Source organism: Urocampus carinirostris, chromosome 9 (genome assembly GCF_059441175.1).
Source record: "Urocampus carinirostris isolate Australia breed hairy pipefish chromosome 9, RoL_Ucar_1.0, whole genome shotgun sequence".
In the NCBI taxonomy this organism is placed as follows: domain Eukaryota; kingdom Metazoa; phylum Chordata; class Actinopteri; order Syngnathiformes; family Syngnathidae; genus Urocampus; species Urocampus carinirostris.
This window is the reverse complement of record NC_142357.1, coordinates 38,519,312-38,539,920: the sequence shown is the minus strand read 5'-3', so window position 1 is coordinate 38,539,920 and position 20,609 is coordinate 38,519,312. Positions and strand designations below refer to the sequence as shown.

Sequence of the window (20,609 nt, the reverse complement as noted above, 5' to 3'; positions counted from 1 at the left end):
CGCAATCCTCCCGCCCACCGCTGAGCTTTCCCATGCTGCACTAATTTGGAGGAGCTCTCATTTCACGGTACTACGATCTCCTCACAGCAGGACAGAGGTGGCTAAGAATTAACATCGAAAAAAAACTCACTTGTGTTACAGGGTGCTTATCTAAAATCAGTTAAATCTAGAAACACTGCGATTTGTGGTAGTTTTTAGAAGCAGGAACTTGAGGAACTCGGCTGCAAAGCTGCAACAGCATCGTCCCCTGCACACCTGAAGCCATTATCAGCTCTATTCCAATTGGTCTAGATGACTACAGCGTCAGATAGTAATTTTGGGCACAAGATTTCCATCTTGCTGCAGGGACGTTGAACTTTTGGCCTAGCGTGTGACGTCATTCACTCCGCTGTTGCTTAACTACAAACACAGCACCCCGAGGCCATCCTGTTCATCTGTTAATAATCAACACAAGGATACTGCTGGAAGTAGGAATTTCCCTACAGGGATGAATAAAGTATCTATCTATCTATCTATCTAAAGTATGTCATAAGATTTACCGTATACATTTCCAATTTTATTTTCCGTATTTTCTGCTGCACGAAAAATACTGGAACATAAGCCGCACCTGCTAATTTCTGGTCATTTTCTCATTTGTAGCGTTGTCTTATCGTCCAGAAAATACACGAGAAGCAATTAACTTCTCTTAAGAAAGCGGCAAAACAATTGACACGGAAATGATTAAAAATAATCACCCGAAAAAGATTGAAACCCTCCAAAAATCTCCTTAAGTAAGCGTCAGCGAAATCCGGATCGCATTGGAATCATTTGACGCATTAAGCGGCAAATTGGATGCGCTATGAGTTCGATGGCATCAAAACTGATTGATTTCAAAAGTTAACCGCTCGCACGCTAATGAGGAATCGATTCAAATGAAGTCGCTCGAAAACTTTTGTGGGGGATCGTGACTTTTAAAGGTGAAAGGATTCGGGCGGGAAAAAGCGTTAAAATTGGGATCGGTGCAAGGTTGAGAGCACAAACAAATTAGAGCTGACTGAGTGTGAAAAATGGGATTGTTTGACAAGAATTAATTGGTTTGGTAAATATGTTCGAGCATTTCAGCGGAGCGGAGGAGCTAATTTTGCATAGTTATCTGCGGAATTTTGGAAGAGTACCGTATTTTCCGCACTATAAGGCGCACTGGATTATACGGCGCACCCGAAAAAATCGTTTTTGGTCCTATTTTTGACATACATAAGACGCACCGGATTATAAGGCGCTACAATGGGAACGTCGACAAAACAGTCAGATAGTTCAGTCAAACTGATTACCCCCTTAACATTCCGAAAGCTTGCAAAGACGCAAATACGTGTCGAGAACACGTACGGATGCGGTGTCCGTACGATGTCACTCTAATGCATCGTTCCAAATATCATTCGGAAGGTTAAAGTCTTGGGATTCAAGAAATGCCAACCATTCCTTAGTTTCTATTTTCTTTTTCGCTCGCAACTTTACTGTATATATGACAATAAACACTTGGAATTGAGTTTAATTTAAAAATAGACACTCCATTCCATCCATTTTCTGCATCGCTTATCACAGAAACATCGAGTTCAGTCTGAAACAAGATACAGAGATAATATATATAGCCGGAGTAGCTCACCGAAGTCGTTGTGTTCATAATAATGTGCAGCCGTGGTCCTCTTATATCCGTGAGTTTAGTAAATCCAGGAGAATAAAATATTTACAAATACAAAATAGTAAAAAAATGCTTTCTGTATGCCGTCAGCCACGTGCTATACGCATTCATCTTTTTCGGCCAATTGCAGGCTTTGTTTTGCCGTTTAAGCCAATGCCAGCCTGTAAATGATAAAAAGAATCCGCCACTTGACCTCCGAATAACTTTAGCCAATAGTGATCGATTCACCTGATGACTGACACGTCTTTTTTGGCCAATTGCAGGCTTTGTTTTGCCGTTCAAGCCAATGCCAGCCTGTAAATGATAAAAAGGATCCTCCCCTTGACCTCCGAATAACTTTAGCCAATAGTGATCCATTGAAATGATGATTGACACATTGGTTAGCCAATGAAACGCCGGTAAATAAATCCCAGCATACACCGCGGACTACTTGGCGTTCGGGGGGGAAATCTAGTCGGCGGCTGCAAGTTAGTTGCAAGACTTTGCGAATTAATATTGATCCATAAATAATGCGCACTGTATTATAAGGCGCATGGTCAGCTTTTGAAAAAAATAAAGGCTTTTAGGTGTGCCTTATAGTGCGGAAAATACGGTAGTTTGAGTATGCACAATGCACCATATTACAGTAGACCCCGGGTTAAGGCATCCCGGCTTACCATTTTTTTACGTTACATTGTGGAATAGGATGTTGTATTTGGCGCATCGTTATGGCATATTCCCCGCTATAAGACATCAACAACCCATTACATTTTGCATGCCCAATAGACCCCAGGTTACAGCATCGCTAATTTAGTATACAATGTGGAATGAGATGTTTTTTGCCCCCTCATTACAGTATTTTCTCCACTATATGACATCAAAAATATACTGTTTGCTGGCCAAGTAGACCCCCAGGTTACGGTGTCCCTAGCTTATGCTACTTTCATGTTGTGGTGTGGAATAAGATGTTTTCATACCTGTCAACCTGTACGTTTTTGCCGTACGTTTATTATGCATTTCAAGACGTGTACGACGTACAAGAAAATCTGTACGGAAAAACTATAATTTGTCAATTATGGGTACCATCCGGTATACACCGACTATCAGGAAACGGCAAATCAATCAAGTCGAACGAGTTCGCCGCGGTAGCCTCTATCTCGGTATCATTTTTTTCGTTGCAAACGAAGCGAGCGGTTTGATGTAGTGAAAGGAAGTCCGTCTCTTTTTTAGAGAAACCGGATTTTTCGGCTCAACTCATGAAAGAGAGCCGGTTCTCAAACGGCTCACTTGCTTTGATGCATTAAATTACGAATTATTATGTCGTATAAAGAAGTTAAGAAAAAAAGGAAGTATAAAAGGAGAAAATGAAAAGACAGGTTTGTGGGTATCCCTTTAATCAGTATATTACCAACAATAATTTAACATTATGGAGAAAATGAATTAATAATTTGAATAAGGAAATTCTACTTAATTATAATTGAATGCATTTTTTCCTTCTACAGTGAACGTCCAAGCTACTTAATTTTTGAACCTTTTTTATAATAAACCTCATTCATTTCGAGCAACTCAGTAAAATGTTAATTAAAAATATATATATATGATATAACGAAACAAATGTACAAAATAACATGTTAAAACTACATAAATAAACACGTTTGAAAAAAAACTATGGTGTATGATTATTTTGTATTTTGTAAGGGAAAATATGACAGTTTGTAAGGGCATGGAGCCGTGGAGGTTGACAGGTATGTGTTTTTTTCAGCCTCTCGTTACAGCATTTTCTCCACTATACGACATCAACAACCCATAGTTTTCCTGGCCCCGTAGACCCCAGGTTACAGCGTCTCTAGCTTATAAGATTTTCACGATACGTTGATAAAAAAGATGCTTTTTCAGCCCCTTGTTACAGCATTTTCCTCACTTTAAGATATCAACAATAAATGCTTTTGCGTGTCCAGTAGACTCCAGGTTACGGCATCATGGCTTACCATGTTTTTATATTACCTTGAGGAATAAGATGTTGTTTTCGGCCCCTTGTTACAGCATTTTCCCCACTATAAGATATCAACAACAGATCCCATTTTGCGTGCCCAATAGACCCCAGGTTACGGCATCGTTAATTTATGATATTTTCATGATCCATTGTGGAATAAGATGTTTTTTGGCTCCTCTTTACAGCATTTTCCCCACTATACGACATCAAAAATACATTATTTGTGGGCCAAGCAGACCCCCAGGTTACGGTGTCCCTATTTATCAACTACACATCCTATTTTGCGCGCTCAATCGACCCCTAGTTGCAGCATCGCTAATTTATGATATTTTGATGATACAATTTGGAATAGGATGTTTTTTTGGCCCCTCATTACAGCATTTCCCCCTATACGAGATCAAAAATACATTATTTGCAGGCAAATAGACCTCTAGGTTACGGTGTCCCTAGCTTATGCTACTTTCATGTTGTGGTGTGGAATAAGATGTTTTTTCAGCCCCTCGTGCCAGCCTTTTCTCCACTATACGACATCAACAACCCATAGTTTCCCTGGCTCCGTAGACCCCAGGTTACAGCGTCTCTAGCTTATAAGATTTTCACGATACGTTGTTGAAAAAATGCTTTTTCAGCCTCTTGTTACAGCATTTTCCCCACTATAAGATATCAACAATAAATGATTTTGCATGCCTAGTAGACTCCAGGTTACGGCATCCCAGCTTACAATTTTTTTTGTTACGGTGTGGAATATTTCATCTGCAATCTCCTCCCCCTGTGAATCTACCCGCTACTCCATTGGACCAGCTGTAGTCACATTAGACCAAAAGGTAAATCAAATTTAAATTGTCTTTTACATGTACTTGTATGTATACAATAATTACTATAAGCTAGTTTGTTAATATTGTTAAATATGTATTTATATTTTTTTACCTGGGTCACCAGGGGTTAGTAACACATTAGCCTATAATCAAAGGTTCCTATCACCCCACTTTACGACAATATCAGTTTAAAACCCCGACATACGAACAAATTAATGTGATATGTCGGATTTGGTTGTACAGTGGAACCTCGGTTTTTTGTTAACGCCTCTCAGTTTGAACAAATCGGTGTTCAACACAAAATTTCGAGAAATTCTTGCTCCGCTGTCCGGTCAAAAATTCGGAGTTTGAACGCCGGTAATGCGTGAGTGCGTACGCTAGAGTGCGATGGTGAACGGCGTACGGGTGTAGATCGGCCCCACCCCTCGTGACCCACTGTTATCACGTGCGCGCTTGCCTCTTTTTGCTTTCGCTTTTAATATCGTGAACGGAGTGTTTTAGCCCCTAACTATGCCTCCGAAGAAGGTCGGTGCAAGCAGGACAGGTGAAAAAAGAAAAGTTGTTCGTACAACTATTGCCTTTAAGAAAGACATAATAGCTAAATATGAAAGAGGTGTGCGAAATTCCGATCTTGCTAAGGGAATACAGCATGCGCCTTCTGCTGACCACCACAAAGGTAAGAAATCCTATTCATAATTTTTTCTTTATCTTTTTTTTTTTTACACGTTCGTGTTAGCGTAATCTTTTGTACGGAAGATTACGATAACGCGAACGTACGATTAGCCTGGGTTAGCTTTATGATTCGAAGTAAACATTCAGGGTGTTGGTACTGAGCCCAAAATTCAGGGAGTTGGAACGGAGCCCTCTTTCCAATGAAGCGCTAGCCACTTGTGGTGCTAAATGACTTGTAAACGACCTGATTTTTTTATTTTTACACGTTCATGTTAGCGTAATCTTTCGTACGGAAGATTACGCTAACGCAAACGCCTGATTAGCCTGGGTTAGCTTCATGTTTACGTTAAACATTCATGGTAAACATTCAGGGTGTTGGAACGGATTAAAACGATTTTATTATTTTTAATGGGAAAATCGATTTCGGTGTTTGAACAAATAGGTTCTCGAACAGGGTTCTGGAACGGATTATGGTCGAGAACCGAGGTTCCACTGTATATTCCTTACCTGTGCGTCGGCTGCTTGTGATTGGTGCATATTGCCGTTTGGTAGTCGTGGCTCACGCAGACCTTATGTGGGGGGCAACGCACTTTCAGACAAGGGTCCTTTGTAGTGTCGAGCCCTAAATAGAAAGAGGACATAAAGATCATGTCATATTTGCTGGAAACTTAAGACATATATAGAAAACATTTCCCAAAAAACCTGAAGTAAATAATCCAGTGAGGTGTTGGGAATATTTTCACTGTAGTTTCCCGGCGGCAATGGCAATTGTTTGCACGAGACCTGATTCACCACGGGACTTTAGTCATTATTTTTGTCCATATTTCTGGCGCTCCTTCTCGGTACCGGGAATGGGCCCCTGGGGGTCTGCATGAGAGTTACAATTAAGTTCCACTGCTTGGCTTGGCTAAAGACATCAGCAGGGAGGGGAAGTGGGAAGTGTAGGCCGATAAATCTTCGACGCAGTTATTTTGGATTAAAAATTTGAATTCTTTAGTCTTTTACAATGAAAAAAGCCCATTACGAGATAGTCCATAAAGGTAAGGGTGCCCAATATGGCCAAAATACCACATTTCGATTTTTTTAAAACAAAACAACCCTCTTGGTTTTATCATGATTCTCTAAAAAAACGTGTTTTGCTTTTTATTACCACATTTTGGGTCATTTTTGATTCATGTTTAACCACAAAAAGAAATCTACTGTACTTCCTAGAAAGGATTACTTTAAATAGTATAATTTTTATAATAAACATTCGTATTAACGCAAATACACTAGCATTAGCATCTAGCAACTGTGTCCACAATGATAGCATTAGTAATTAAGGTCCAAGACACTATCATAAACTGCTAATTATTAATTATTAACTACTTAAGTAATGCTAGCTCAGGGGTGGGCAAACTATGGCCTGCGGGCCACATACATCCCAGCAAGCTTTAAAATGCAGCCCGCCCAATGAAAATAGTAAGAAATCCACAAAAACAACGTTACTTGATATTGTAGGCTGCATTAACGAAAATATGACTTATAAAACAGGGGTTACCGGAATAGAATAGCCCCAGAGACTGTATAATTTTCTTTCAATATATAAAAATCATGATCTTTATGATTTATTATCGTTATATCACCCAACCCTTTGTAAAGGAATGGGCTTTACCAATAACAGATACTCTTCGGATTGGATTTGATTCTAAACTTTCTCTCTTTGTAACAGTCCTTAAGGCTATTTCCCAAGTTGTAAGTAAAAACAAAAATAATAATATACATTTTCATGGATATACCGTATTTTCCGCACTATAAGGCGCACCGCGTTATAGGGCGCACCCCGAAAAAATAGTTTTTGGTCCTATTTTTGACATACATAAGGCGCACCGGATTATAAGGCGCTACAAGGGGAACGTCGACAAAACAGTCAGATAGTTCAGTCCAACTGATTACCCCCTTAACATTCCCAAAGCTTGCAAAGAGGCAAATACGTGTCGAGAACACGTGCAGATGCGGTGTCCGTACGATGTCACTCAAATGCATCGTTCCATCATTCGGAAAGTTAAAGTCTTTGGATTCAAGAAATGCCAACCATTCCTTACTTTCTATTTTCTTTTTCGTTCGCAACTTTACTGTATATATGACAATAAACACTTGGAATTGAGTTTAATTTAAAAATAGACACTCCATTCCATCCATTATCTGCACCGCTTATCACAGAAACATCGAGTTCAGTCTGAACAAGATACAGGGATAATATAGAAAGCCGGAGTAGCTCAACGAAGTCGTTGTGTTCATAATAATGTGCAGCCGTGGTCTTCTTATATCCGTGAGTGTAGTAAATCCAGGAAAATAAAATATTTACAAATACAAAATAGTAAAAAAATGCTTTCTGTATGCCGCCAGCCACGTGCTATACGCATTCATCTTTTTTGGCCAATTGCAGGCTTTGTTTTGCCGTTTAAGCCAATGCCAGCATGTAAATGATAAAAAGGATCCGCCTCTTGACCTCCGAATAACTTTAGCCAATAGTGATCGATTCAACTGATGATTGACATGTCTTTTTGGGCCAATTGCAGGCTTTGTTTTGCCGTTCAAGCCAATGCCAGCCTGTAAATGATAAAAAGGATCCTCCCCTTGACCTCTGAATAACTTTAGCCAATAGTGATCAATTCAAATGATGATTGACACATTGGTTAGCCAATGAAACGCCGGTAAATAAATCCCAGCATACACCGCGGACTACTTGGCGTTCGGGGGAAAATCTAGTCGGCGGCGGCAAGTTAGTTGCAAGACTTTGCAAATTAATATTGATCCATAAATAAGGCGCACTGTATTATAAGGCGCGTGGTATTTTTGAAAAAAATAAAGGCTTTTAGGTGCGCCTTATAGTGCGGAAAATACGGTAAATAAAATATTAACGTCAAAAGTTAAATGTAGAATTGTACGGGATTAACCTGGCAATAGCTTTTTGATATTGAGATGTCTATTCAACTTCACTCCTGGTAGTTCTCCAGGTTTTGTTCAAACATCCTTTGACCTTAAAGAGGATGCCAAAGTTTTGTTTCGAGCAATCACGGCAACGGCAGGCATGTGATATGTTGTGACACACTGACTTTGAGACATTGAGCTTTTTCTCTAACTTTGGACTGTCATTCTTTCAACAGGGACATGGTGTAGTTCCCTAACAAAGCGATCACACTAACACAGGGGTGTCAAACTTATATGAGCTCTGGGGCCACATTATAGAACAAAAACGTTCTCGCGGGGGGTTGGACTAGTGGGTTAAATAAAGCGAAAGAAAAAGAGAAATGAAGAGAAGAGAAGAAAAAGAATGAGCAATGAAAAGTGAGAAAATGAGGGACAAAGAAAGAAAGAAAAAATAATTAAAGGAAGGGAAATAAGAAAGTAAAAAAGAGCACAAGAAAAATAGCAAAAATTAGAAATGGAGAGAAAGAAATAGAGAGAAAGGGAGATAACAACAGAGGGAGATAGAGATAATGTGAGAAAGTGCGAAAGAGAGAGCAATAGGGTAAAGAGAAAGAGAGTAAGAGAGAGAGAGAGAGAGAAAAGAGAGAAAGACAGAGAGGGGAGAGAGAGACAATGAGAGAGAGAAAGGGAGAGAGAGATAGAGAGAGACAAAGGGGAGAGAGAGAGATAGAGGGAGAAAGAGAGGGAAATGGGAGAGAGAGACTGAAAAAGACAGAGAGAAAGAAACAGATCAAAAGAGAGGGAACGAGAAAATTAGACAAGACAAAAAGAGAAAAAAAGGGACAGATAGAAAGAGGGAGGAGAGAGAAATGTAGAAGGATATATAGAGAAAGAGAGAAAAAAAGAGTGCAAGAGTAAGAGTAAGAAGTATACAAAGAGAAAAATGGAGAGATAAAGAAAGAGAGAACATGGGATAGAGGAAGAGAGAAACAGAGTGAGAGAGAGAAAGAGTGAAAAGGGAGACAGGAAAAAAGACAAAGAAAAAAATACAGCTCCAGTTATTTTAGGAGTGGCTCTGCCATTACATATTTTGAACAGCAGCTTGTTTTTCTCCTGTGCTTCTCAGCATCGTCTCGCGGGCGGGCTGTTGTGCTGTATTCGCGTACACGTCCGTCGAAAAAAAACAAAAACAAAGCTCTGCGACATCCACTCGAGCCGGAACTCGATTTACATTCTCAGAGCGAGAGGAATCCATTTGAAAGGCAATCAAAAATATGCGCGCAAATGACAAAATAATTGCAGGCACTGCTCGGAACAGCTTTCCCAGCCGTGAGATCGCCTTGCCGCATTACGGCTAGCATCATATAAAAACCAATGTCCTCGTCTTCATCAGGGGGATAATGGCTTGCGTTTCAGCCCCAGCTGCTATATGATGAGATCAAACTACTTTTCTGACCCGATCCCACAATGCACTGCTGTTTACAAGCCGATTTATCGGCGTTACTGGCAGAGACGGTGATGGGATTATGATAGGTTCACTTTCAGTGAAATTGTCATAAAAACCCAGACCCCGCCTTACAGCATTTTCACTTTACGGTGTAGAATGAGATCTGTTTTAGGCCTCTTTTTACAGCATTTACTCACCATACAACGACATTAACAATACATCGCCGTATTCTCCCTGGACTATAAGACTCACCTAATTGACCAGGTGTCTACTGTAAAATCAGTGGATACAATTGAAAATGCATTACAATTAAAATGCATGAGGTAACTGTTTTGCCTTTGAGAAACATAAAAAGTGGTGTTCGAGTGTGGTTATCGTTATGGCTGCCACAACTGGACAATCACTTTTAACCTCAAAATTGGTTCTTAGATCATGTATTCGGCCTACAACCAACCTGCTGATACTGTAAGTGTCCAGCAGATGGCATTAATACACGATGAATAGCCAAGGAATGTCAAGACCAGAACGGAAACAGGACCCACTCGCGTAACGTTTCTCACAAGTTTTATTAGAAGAAAGGGAAAGGGTTGCGCCCACGACCCGGGGATTGCTGGACGCGGGAAGCAGGTCGCTCTGAACATGGAAGTGGAACTTCCGTAGCGAGCGATGGCGGTGTCAGGGGCCGAAAACTGGTCGGTAGCCGGGACTGGGAGAGCAAGATGTAGTCGGGGTCGGAAACGAGTTGTAAGCCGGGATGGGAGAGCAGACGTGGTCGAGATCAAAAACAGTTCGTTATTCGGGGAGGGAGAGCAGACGTGGTCGAGATCAAAACAGGTCGTAGCGGGAGACAAACAGAAGCAAAAAACGGGGCTGGCGTGAGTCAGGGTCGAAAAAGGGCTAGCTGTGTAAAAACAGCGAATCACAGACGGACGGACAAAAGGGGACTGACAGGACAGAGTTTAAATACTGACAGGGAGCCAATCTGTCAACAAGCGGGGCCAATTAAGCGCCATGACAACCGTGACAAGAAACAATCAACATGGTTAATTAAAAAATGATTGCTTGATTCGTGTTTTTTTGTGTAGTTTTCATTGAAAAGGCGTATAGCTAAACTTGCTATAAAATGGCATAGTACAGTCAAGTCACATTTATTTGTATAGTAATCACAAGATGAAGATTTGTAGTATGAGGTCGCAGGGCTATGGATGAACTACCTCCCACAATGGCAATGACTTTTCGTCTCGTCTTTCGGTTCGGAATCTAAAAAGTGTTTCTCGAGTGGGCCATACAATACTGCGGTTCTTGTACTGTATTTATTAGCAATTGATCACAAGTCTTGCAGAGATACTAAAGTAAAAGCAAAACCATGGAAACAAAACTTGAAATTATTAAAACATCGGATTAGGGCATTCTGATCGCTACTCTTGCCAAGTTGCATGGCTGTAACCAATCAACGATAGGTGCTATTATTAAAAATAAGGAGGTTATTAAAGCAAGGGACTCTTCTAAAGGCATGCCATTCATTACAAGTGGACGTTTTAAGATCAATCTTATCTTTAATCTGCAGTGGATGTCTCCTCCCTGTCTTTGCATCCACCTGCTACTCCATTGAAACAGCTCTAGTCACATGCAAAATGTAAATGAAATATTTTTTTCCTACATATGTAATTGTTAGTTAATCGTATGTATAATATATGTTTATGAGTTGTACATAGTCTATACTATTTTGTTTTTTTGATATTTTTACCTGGCGTACAAGGTGTTCTGAAGTTTTCGCTTATTACCACAGGTTAATAACCCCCCCTATACGGCAACTTCACTTTGTGATCCCCACCTCAGAATGGATTACTGTCATATCTCAGGGGGGTATTCGACATATATCTTGAACCCACGCAGTGAGAGCATCTCCAAATATAATACACTACGTATTCCTGTTTTATACAACCTTGGTAAAATATCCCGACAGCAAACAACCTCTGATAGCGTCCCTCCATCACTTGGTGATTTGGAAATGTCTTCACCTCCATCTATCAGTGAGGTAAAAGCCATCTTATATCACTTGGCTTCAATATGGGTTTATCGCCGCGGGGGGAGTGACGGAAGAGTGGAGCGAAGAGAAGAGTGAAAAGGATGAGAAGGGAGAAAGAAGTTTACGTCCAGCTCAAAGATGATTGGAGGACAATTAATGATTGTTCTCTCAGACCAATCGGATATCAAGACGAGGGGTTTTATCTCAACCGCAAAATATTTAACTCAAAAACTAAAATTCAACTAAATACCAGACTTGTTTGCTTCAAAGATGAGCTCCATTGCTGCATGTGTTTACAAGATGTGCTCTTACAAGGCTAGTCAGAAGGATGGATTCACACTATATATAGATGGATACAAATGTGACATGCACTGTATATAAATGGTATTTTCGTCGTGCGGGCAGAAAATAAAACAGAAATGTTCCGGACAATTTAAGCAATCCACATATGTGTTTTTAGTGAATAAGCCGGAGTTTGTGTGTATCATTTGTCTTTGTACTACAAGTCGCACATTGCTTTGGAGCATAAAAAATATCCTGGAAGAGGGAAAACTGCATCTGCCTAAAGCATTCAGTTGACTTAAATGCGTATGCATGCACGAGTAATCGGAAAATGCAACCATTGCAATCAGCAGTATGACTAAAACCTTACTTGGATTATTGTAAGCGTTTACTTGGTATTACATCATAATCAGAATAATGGAAATAGATCTAATCTCTAGTTTCTATTATTGACTCAGGAGGACCCAGATGCGTAACGTTTCTCACACAAGCTTTATTTTACGGGAATGGGGCAGTCATGCACGTTAACACAAACACCAGTGATTCGGCAATCACTGGGCGGAAGAAGTAAGGCAGATACAGGACAGGATACACAAGCAGGATACCGGACAGAGTCAAAACACACGTCTTGCGGGTGCAGGCAGGGGTTCGTTGACGGACTGACAAAGGGTGAGTGAGAGCACTGAGCTTAAATAGGAGGGAAGCCAATCAGTCAACGAGCCGCAGCTGGCGTCAAACAGTCGGGGTCAATTGGGGGCAATGGGCAATTGTGACAAACTCACCAGTTGGGCTAAATTTTTGGAAGATTATAGCAGGGCAGTTTAAGCGAACCCAGTTTACAAATTTTTTATGGATTCAAACTAGACTGCAAATCGAAAAACAGTTGAAAATAAATCAGGTTAGGGTCCAAAATGGAACCAACCAATATTTAGGTTAATTTAACCCAACTTCCTGTATTGTTTTGCAGAAACAACAACTAAAATTGTGATATTTTGTTTATTTTTTGTACAACGGAATTCTGCAAAAAGCATTTCTGTTGAAAATAACTCTGTAAAATTGGTTTATATGATACTAAATATTCTGGATATTTTTCCCAAACAAAAGTCTTTAAAACCCTACAATGAAACGAAAAGACCTCGTCCGTAACCTCAGAACAAAAATCCTAGTATCGCTTTAAAAAACGAATTACAATACTAAACTATACATTTAAACTCCATTTCAACGCATACATTTAAGTTTTTTAAGCCAAGTTCGAAACCCTAAACATGTTTCAAAACCCTACCATGAAGCGGAAATACTTCAAACCCTAATTTGAAAGGGAAAAAAGTGCTTTAGAAAACTTGAAGCCAAATCCTTAATTTAGATCTCAAAACCCTAAAACACTTATAAAACCCTAATTTGAAGCCGAGCTTGAAACCCTGAATAGATACCCTAATAATGCTTTTTTAGGTGAGGGCTACTTTTTGTTACTTGCTAGCTTGATGGGCTTCCAGTGTAATATACATTCCTAAAATAACAGTTATCATTATGTCGTTACAATGTTATTATTATTTTAATACCAGGTTGCAACTATTAGAAAGATTCAAAGGACTTAGTCGACCGTTACAGAATCATAGCAGTCAGAAATTGAATTTCCTAGATAATCACAATGATAAAAGGGTACCAGATTGATATGCATTTCTAAAATAACAGCTCATTATCTTATTACTGTATATTGTTACTGTGTAGTTACTATAAGTGTAAAGTAGGCTTAAACCTATATGCTCAAAGATGTGTATTTCTAAATCAGTTTCTTGTTCCCTTTTGGCGTTACCTAGTCTTCCGGTCTGGTGTATTTTATAGCGTTAGCCAATTTTATAGCTCTCCCATTGTCATGTTTTAATTTCTACAATAAACCGCTAGAGCACTTGTATTCATTACGTTTCATCCATCCATCCATTATCTGAACCGCCTATCCTCAGTAGGGTTGCGGGGGTGATGGAGTCCATCCCAGCCATCTTCTGGCACATCTAGCGACAATTCGGACTGTCTAATCAACCTGACATGCATGTTTTTGGGGGAATGTGGGAGGAAACCGAAGTGCCGAAGGAAACCCACTCAGGCACGGGGAGAACATGCAAACTCCACACAGGAAGGTTCGATTTCATGACAGCACTTGTATTCATTACGTTTCATCCATCCATCCATTATCTGAACCGCCTATCCTCAGTAGGGTCGCGGGGGTGATGGAGTCCATCCCAGCCATCTACGGGCACATCTAGCGACAATTCGGACTGTCTAATCAACCTGACATGCATGTTTTTTGGGGAATGTGGGAGGAAACCGAAGTGCCGAAGGAAACCCACGCAGGCACGGGGAGAACATGCAAACTCCACACAGGAATGTTCAATTTCATGACCTCAGAACTGTGCCGCACACGCGCCAACCACTGCTCTGCTGCCCCATTACATTTCATCATTCTGAAAATGAAACAGATATTTTAAACAGCGTTAATACCGGACACTTCATTACTCTCGGCGTGACCAGGTTTATAACCGATACTCAATGACGAGACTTCTTTCTATGCCACACTAACTTTATTACAAAGCTTCAGACGGCCGCTTAACTATCAACAGTGAATGGAAAACCTAACGAGAAACAAATCAAAATGCAAATTTGATATCTAACCTAATTGCACGCATTGTATTCTTCTCGATGGGTAATTAAGAACTGGCAATTACACATTTGAATAAAAGTCTGTATGGCATAAGCTCCGTGTGGTACGAAAGAGTATCTGAACCTTCTGGAAATTCTGCATCAAATTACCAGCAGATGTGATTTGATATTAGTCAAAATCACAGGGTAGGCTTTTCAATCAGAAAAAGGGTTAGGATCAACTAGATCGATGGATAGATAGATATATAGATACTTTATTCATCCCCGTAGGAAAATTCACACTTCCAGCAGTATCATTTTGCTGTTTATTAACAGATTAACAGGATGGCCCCAGGGTGCTGTGTTGTAGTTTAGCAACAGCGGAGTGGATGACGTCACACGCTAGGCCAAAAGTTTGACGTCCCTGCGGCAGATGGAAATCTTTGTGCCTAGGGTTACATCACCTCGTGTTCACGTAGATAGCGAGTCCGCCTCCTCTCTGCTTCCCGCATGCTTTTGTGTCTCTGTCTGCCCTAACAGCGCTGAAGAGTGGTAGTTCCGCGTTAGTGTCTGGGATACAAGACGTGAGCCACGTTTCCGTAAAACACAGCAAACTGCACTCCCTGTACGCTTTGATGTTTTTCACCAGCACAGCCAGTTCGCCGGTCTTATTTGGAAAACAATGCATACACTCAATTCAGTATCCACTGATTGACCAATATGCGACTTTTCAGGAGTCAGACTTAACCCTCATTGGTGTAAAATGATTTTTAGAAGTTTAGACATTGAACAAAAGATGTCGATTATGTTTTTCTACTTTGACAGTTTTAACATTCCTCCTTTACAAAAGTAAAATATTTTTGCCAACTCTGACACAAACAAGTGGTAAAAATGGTGGACAACATCAGCATAAATCTGCATTGATTGAGTAGATTACAAGAGTTGGCAGCTATGCTATTCATTCAAAGTTACCTCGTCAAGAACAATCCAGCTCGTGGTGAAATATTTTGGTGGTTTGATTTTTACAGCAGGAGCAGGTCAGGAATTGTATGTGGCCCGGACTGATTGTAGTTGTGCAAACAAACAAACAAACAAAAAGCAGCATTCACATCTGTACGAGGTTTACTTTTCACAAGCCCATCTGCATGTCAGCAAAGTTGAAGAAGTTGTCCACATCACGTGAGGACGTATTTTTATTGTCTGAGACGACTTGGTACCATAATTACGGACGGAAGCAAAGGCTTATTACGCCGCTAGCCACTTAGCCCCGGTTCTGCATCCACGATAGAGCCCCCTCATCACGCCGGCACGAGAATTTTTCAGGGCAAGGAGTTGATTCCTCGAATAAACGCATTTTTGTGCGTCAAAATCCATAACGATAGGATAGAAAGTAATCCAAAGTGTAGTTGTCAAACAGGATGAAAAACACCGAAGATAGAAGCAGACACTTTAAACAATAAATCACAGAAAGAGCAAAATAACACAGAGCAGCTGGAAAGGCTGCCGCTCACGGCGGCGCCTATGATGTCTAAGAGTCATTGAAAGCCATTTTCAACAAACTATTTAAATCAAGGTCGTTTTTAGGTTTCCATATTTCAATAAGGATAATATGCAAACAATGACAGAAAGGGGAGGAAAAGTCACTGAACCTTCCGAAGCAGATGAAAAAAACACTGCCTGGTTTAACTAACACCACCCAATTATTTATAGGTTTCCATATTTGGAAGATAATGGTTGGATATTATAAGGATAGCAAACAAACAATGATAAAAGGGGGAAGAATAAGTAACTAAATTGTCCAAAAACAAATATAAAAAAGTCAACTCAAGTCAAATCATTTATTTGTACCAAAACCTTATTTGTATAGCCCAAAGGGCTGCACAGATTATTGCAAACCACAGACTATTATTACACCATCCCCTGATCTAAAACCTACATGAGGTCAAGGAAAAACTCAAAAACCTCAACATGAGGACAATGAAGCAACCAATTCTCACAAACCTTTGCCCAATTACCAGGAACCCTTTGCAAGGACGTTTTAAAAATCAAACGTCATTAGACCATTGTCATTTTTGAGTTCTTATGCCATTGTCATCCCGGTTTTTGTTTTATTTTCATGACCTTGTCAAGTTTGTTTCTTTGTTTCTTTGTTCATTGCAATTCCTTTTTGGTCTTTGCTTCTAGTTTGTCAGGTTTGATTTTTGTTTTGCTTTCTTGTTCTGACGTTTTGTCAGTTGCTTTGTGCCCACTCACTTGTTTGCGACTTTGGTACTGGTTTTGTTGTTGAGTACAACCTTATTTTTCAGCACCCCTGCCTCCAGTTCCTGCTTAGCCCACATGGGTTCATCTCCGCCAAATCTTGACAGAATGATCCAACCATCAAAGGACCCAGGGGGTGGCTCTTACGTCCCTGTCCTGGCGGCGGCTTTCGGTTCATGTCCATGCCTTGTTCCTATCCTGGCGGCAAAAAAATGCCTTGGCCACGCCCTGGCGGTGAAAAGGCCCCTGGTTTACTGTCTCGGCAGCTATGAGCAAGGACCTTTAGCCACCCTGTTCCCATTGTTTTTTTGGGGACCATCTGGTACCTGGCCCTCAAGGGAGGGGGGATTTATTATATGGTCTGACATACCTCCTACCACCAGACTAATTGTGTTGCATCACTCTATGAACTTAATATATTAAATGGTTTAATTTAAAATAAGTCATACCAATTCCTTGGACTTCCCGGATATGGCGACCACTAACTCATGATTTTTGAATGAATTGAATGAAAACTTTATTTACACATCAAAATAAAAACAGAACAAAAACAATACCTCAACAACAAAATAATGTTACATAATATGTTCGAAAAAGGGTGGTAAGAAGCAAATGCTTATATTATCTATCCCTTCATCTTCCCCACCAAATACACCAATGATATAACAACAATTGTAATGATATTAATAATAACAGTTATGATATAAGAATAGCCACGTTAACACAAAGTCAACTAGACGCACTATTCCCAATCTTCTGCACCACTCATACCCCACCCTCCTCATCTCTGTATTCCGCCAGGAATATTTGTTTGTATTCAACTTTGAACAAGTGAATAGTTGGACATTGTTTGATCTCGTCTTGTAAATTGTTCCAAAGTTTGACTCCACACACAGACACACACATACTTTTCCTGGTGGTTCTCACCTTTGGGATTATGAATTCACGACAGCCCCTTAAGTAATAATTTCCCTCTTTCCGAATGAATAATTTATGAATGTTTTCTGGCACTGTTTTTGTTGACCTTAAATAGCAGTTGTGCAGTGACATTTTAATTTGAATAATTAATAATAATAATAATGATGTTTTCACTTTACAATATGGAATAAGTATTTACAGCATTTTTCCCACGATACCACATCAACAACAAATTATTTTGCGGGCCCCGAAATACAAATTTCCTCCTCTTCAACATTAACTTGAGTTTCGACTTCAATAAACAAGATGAGTCAAAACAATTCCCGGAGGACTTTTATATGCCTGTTGTTAGAAGACAAGCATTTCCACTAATTAAAAAGGACTGTTTCGCCTGAAGGGGGGATTGTCACTGAGGGGAAACAAGACAAACAGATGACGAGGAGATAAAATTGCCTCCATCCTCTCAGTATTGTCATTACTCCTTGGGGTTGAGGCATTGGAGCAAAGGATGACGGAGAGATGAAAACAGAGAGTGGCCCCTGGGAGGAAGGGGCCACAAAACCGCTTCGTCATGCAGAGTATAATTCTCAAAAACATGCTGGAAATCATTATCTGAGTGCAGAATGATATCAGTGGATGACTAAAAAGTAATACTCATCATAATTATAACCAACAATTAACTTTATGAGTTAAGCCTTTGAGCGCTCAAAAGTAATCAAAATAAACCAACCCAGGAATAATGAGCATTCTTCTTTGCAAGCGTTCAATAATGATCAAATTAAAGCAACCCGGCATTAGAAGTTTTCTTTTTTGTAAGTATTTAATGTTTCAAAAATACAACTACCTTGGGGTTACAAGCTCGCAAGCACTCAACAATAATGAAAATTAACAAACCCGGCATTATAGACATTATTATTTCCAAGCATTTAATAGTAAAGAAAAAAACCCAATCCACTATTATAAGCACAAGTGTTCTATTTAACACTCAAAAAAACCAACCCTTGCATTATAAACATTATTCTTTGTAAGCACACTCAACATAAATCAAAATAAACAAACCCCCCAAAATAAGCATTCTTACTTGCAAGTGTTTAATAGTCAAAATAAACCAACCCTGGGTATATAAGCCTTCTTCTTTGCAAGCACTCAATAATAATAAAAATAACAACCCGACATTATAAGCGTTCTTAAGTGTTTAGAGTGAAATAAACCAACACTGGCATTATAGGCATCCTAAGTTGCAAGCATTTAAAAGTAAAAATAAACCAACCCCGGAATTATAAGAATTCTTCTTTGCAAGTACTCAATAACAATTCAAATAAACCAACCAGTCATTATATGCGTTCTTATTTGCAAGGGTTTATGAGTCAAAATAAAACATTTCAGGATTATAGGCATTAATTTTTGTGAGGAATTGACACTCAAATTAAACCTGCCCCGCATTATCAGCATTCTTATTTGCAAATATTTAATAGTAAAAACTAAACCAACCCTGGCATAATAATCATTCTTCTTTGTAAGTGTTTAATTATCAAAAATATCCTTCACTATCCTGGCATCATAAGCATTCTTGATTGCAAGCGCTCATTTATAATTAAAATGAACCACCAATATATTGAGGCATTCTTTGTTGCAAGCATTTAATAATCAAACATAAAAGTACCCACGAAAAAAAAAATATTTTTTAAAGTAGAATAAAAACAAAAAGTATACAATTTTACTTATCAACAGACAAAATAAAACATTGAAATACATAATACAGTTTCCATAGTCCCTATTTTTGCTGCCAGCAAAGTATTTTTTTAGACGAACGCTAAGAGGAAAGCCTTTGAAGGCAGCTTCAAAGTGGAAGAGCGTGAAGGATTAATTTCAGGTGGAAGTTGTTTATTGGCGCAGTTTACGAGAACTAAGCAAATGTTATTTCACTCAAATGTAATGAATATCGGTGGTTTGCTTTGGAGAAGAAGGAGAACATTTAATCATTCAGTCAAATACACATTGGCATTTTCCATGACGCCATGATGCAAACCAACAGCTGACCAGAATTTTATATGACGTCAACTAATATCAGAGTAATTCTAAGTATGTGGTTTTACTTCTCCCTTTAGCATCACTAAAAGGTTTGGGACCCAAAACAAAAACAAATTTAGGTTTGTCATGTGAGATTCTTAATGAAATGAAAAAAACATTGTGGGAGGGTGTTCAGCCAATCACATTATGGCACATCTTGATGCAAAACAATAGCAGACCAGCATTGTATATGCAAGGTTCATACACCTTTAACATGGGCAAATTCAAATGAAGGAATTTCAAAGCCAATTTTCCAATTTCTCCAGTACCATTAAAAGAAAAAATCCAGTGTAAACCATGTATTTTGCAGGGCCACAAATATATCTGTGATTTACATATTGTCAGGACCAGAAAGGAAACAGGACCCAATTGCGTTACCTTTACCACAAGTTTTATTAAAAGAAAGAGGGAGGACTGCGCCCAGGATCCGGTGTTCGCTGGGCACGGGAAGCAGGTCGCTCCAAACGTGGAAGTGGGACTTCCGTGGCGAGCGATGGCGGTGTCGGGAACGGAAAAACAGGTCAGAGCCGGGACAGGAGAGCAAAAACGTGGTCGGGGTCGTTAGCGAGTTGTAAGCCAGGAAAGGAGAGTAGACGTGGTCGAGGACAAAAAAAGGTCTAAAGCCGGGACGGGAAAGTAGGCGTGGTCAGGATCAAAAACGGGTCGAAGCCGGGGGACACACAGGAGCAAAAGACAGGTTGGAGTCAGGGTCGAAAAAAAGGCTTGCCTAGTGTAAACTGAGGTTCGCAGACGGACTGACGTGGCGCCAAAGGAGCGGGCACAGGTCAAGCATATCGGTAATCATGACACATATGCAATTTTGAATCTTGCATGTGCATACATAAAGATATATGATTTATAGTTCTTGAGTAAAACCTGAACTTATTTTGAGAGAAATTTTTATTAAAATTTACAGCCAT

The 20,609-nt window shown here is 39.7% G+C and overlaps 1 protein-coding gene across 1 annotated transcript in view; it reads right to left on the bottom strand.

The window, feature by feature from the left end:
- Window positions 1-20,609, bottom strand: part of spock1 (SPARC (osteonectin), cwcv and kazal like domains proteoglycan 1) — a 138,316-nt gene that overhangs the window by 33,001 nt on the left and 84,706 nt on the right. The window contains exon 5 of the mRNA XM_088343770.1: window positions 5,645-5,759. Within this exon, the coding sequence (XP_088199896.1) occupies window positions 5,645-5,759 (115 nt within the window). The remainder of the gene's footprint in view (window positions 1-5,644; window positions 5,760-20,609) is intronic.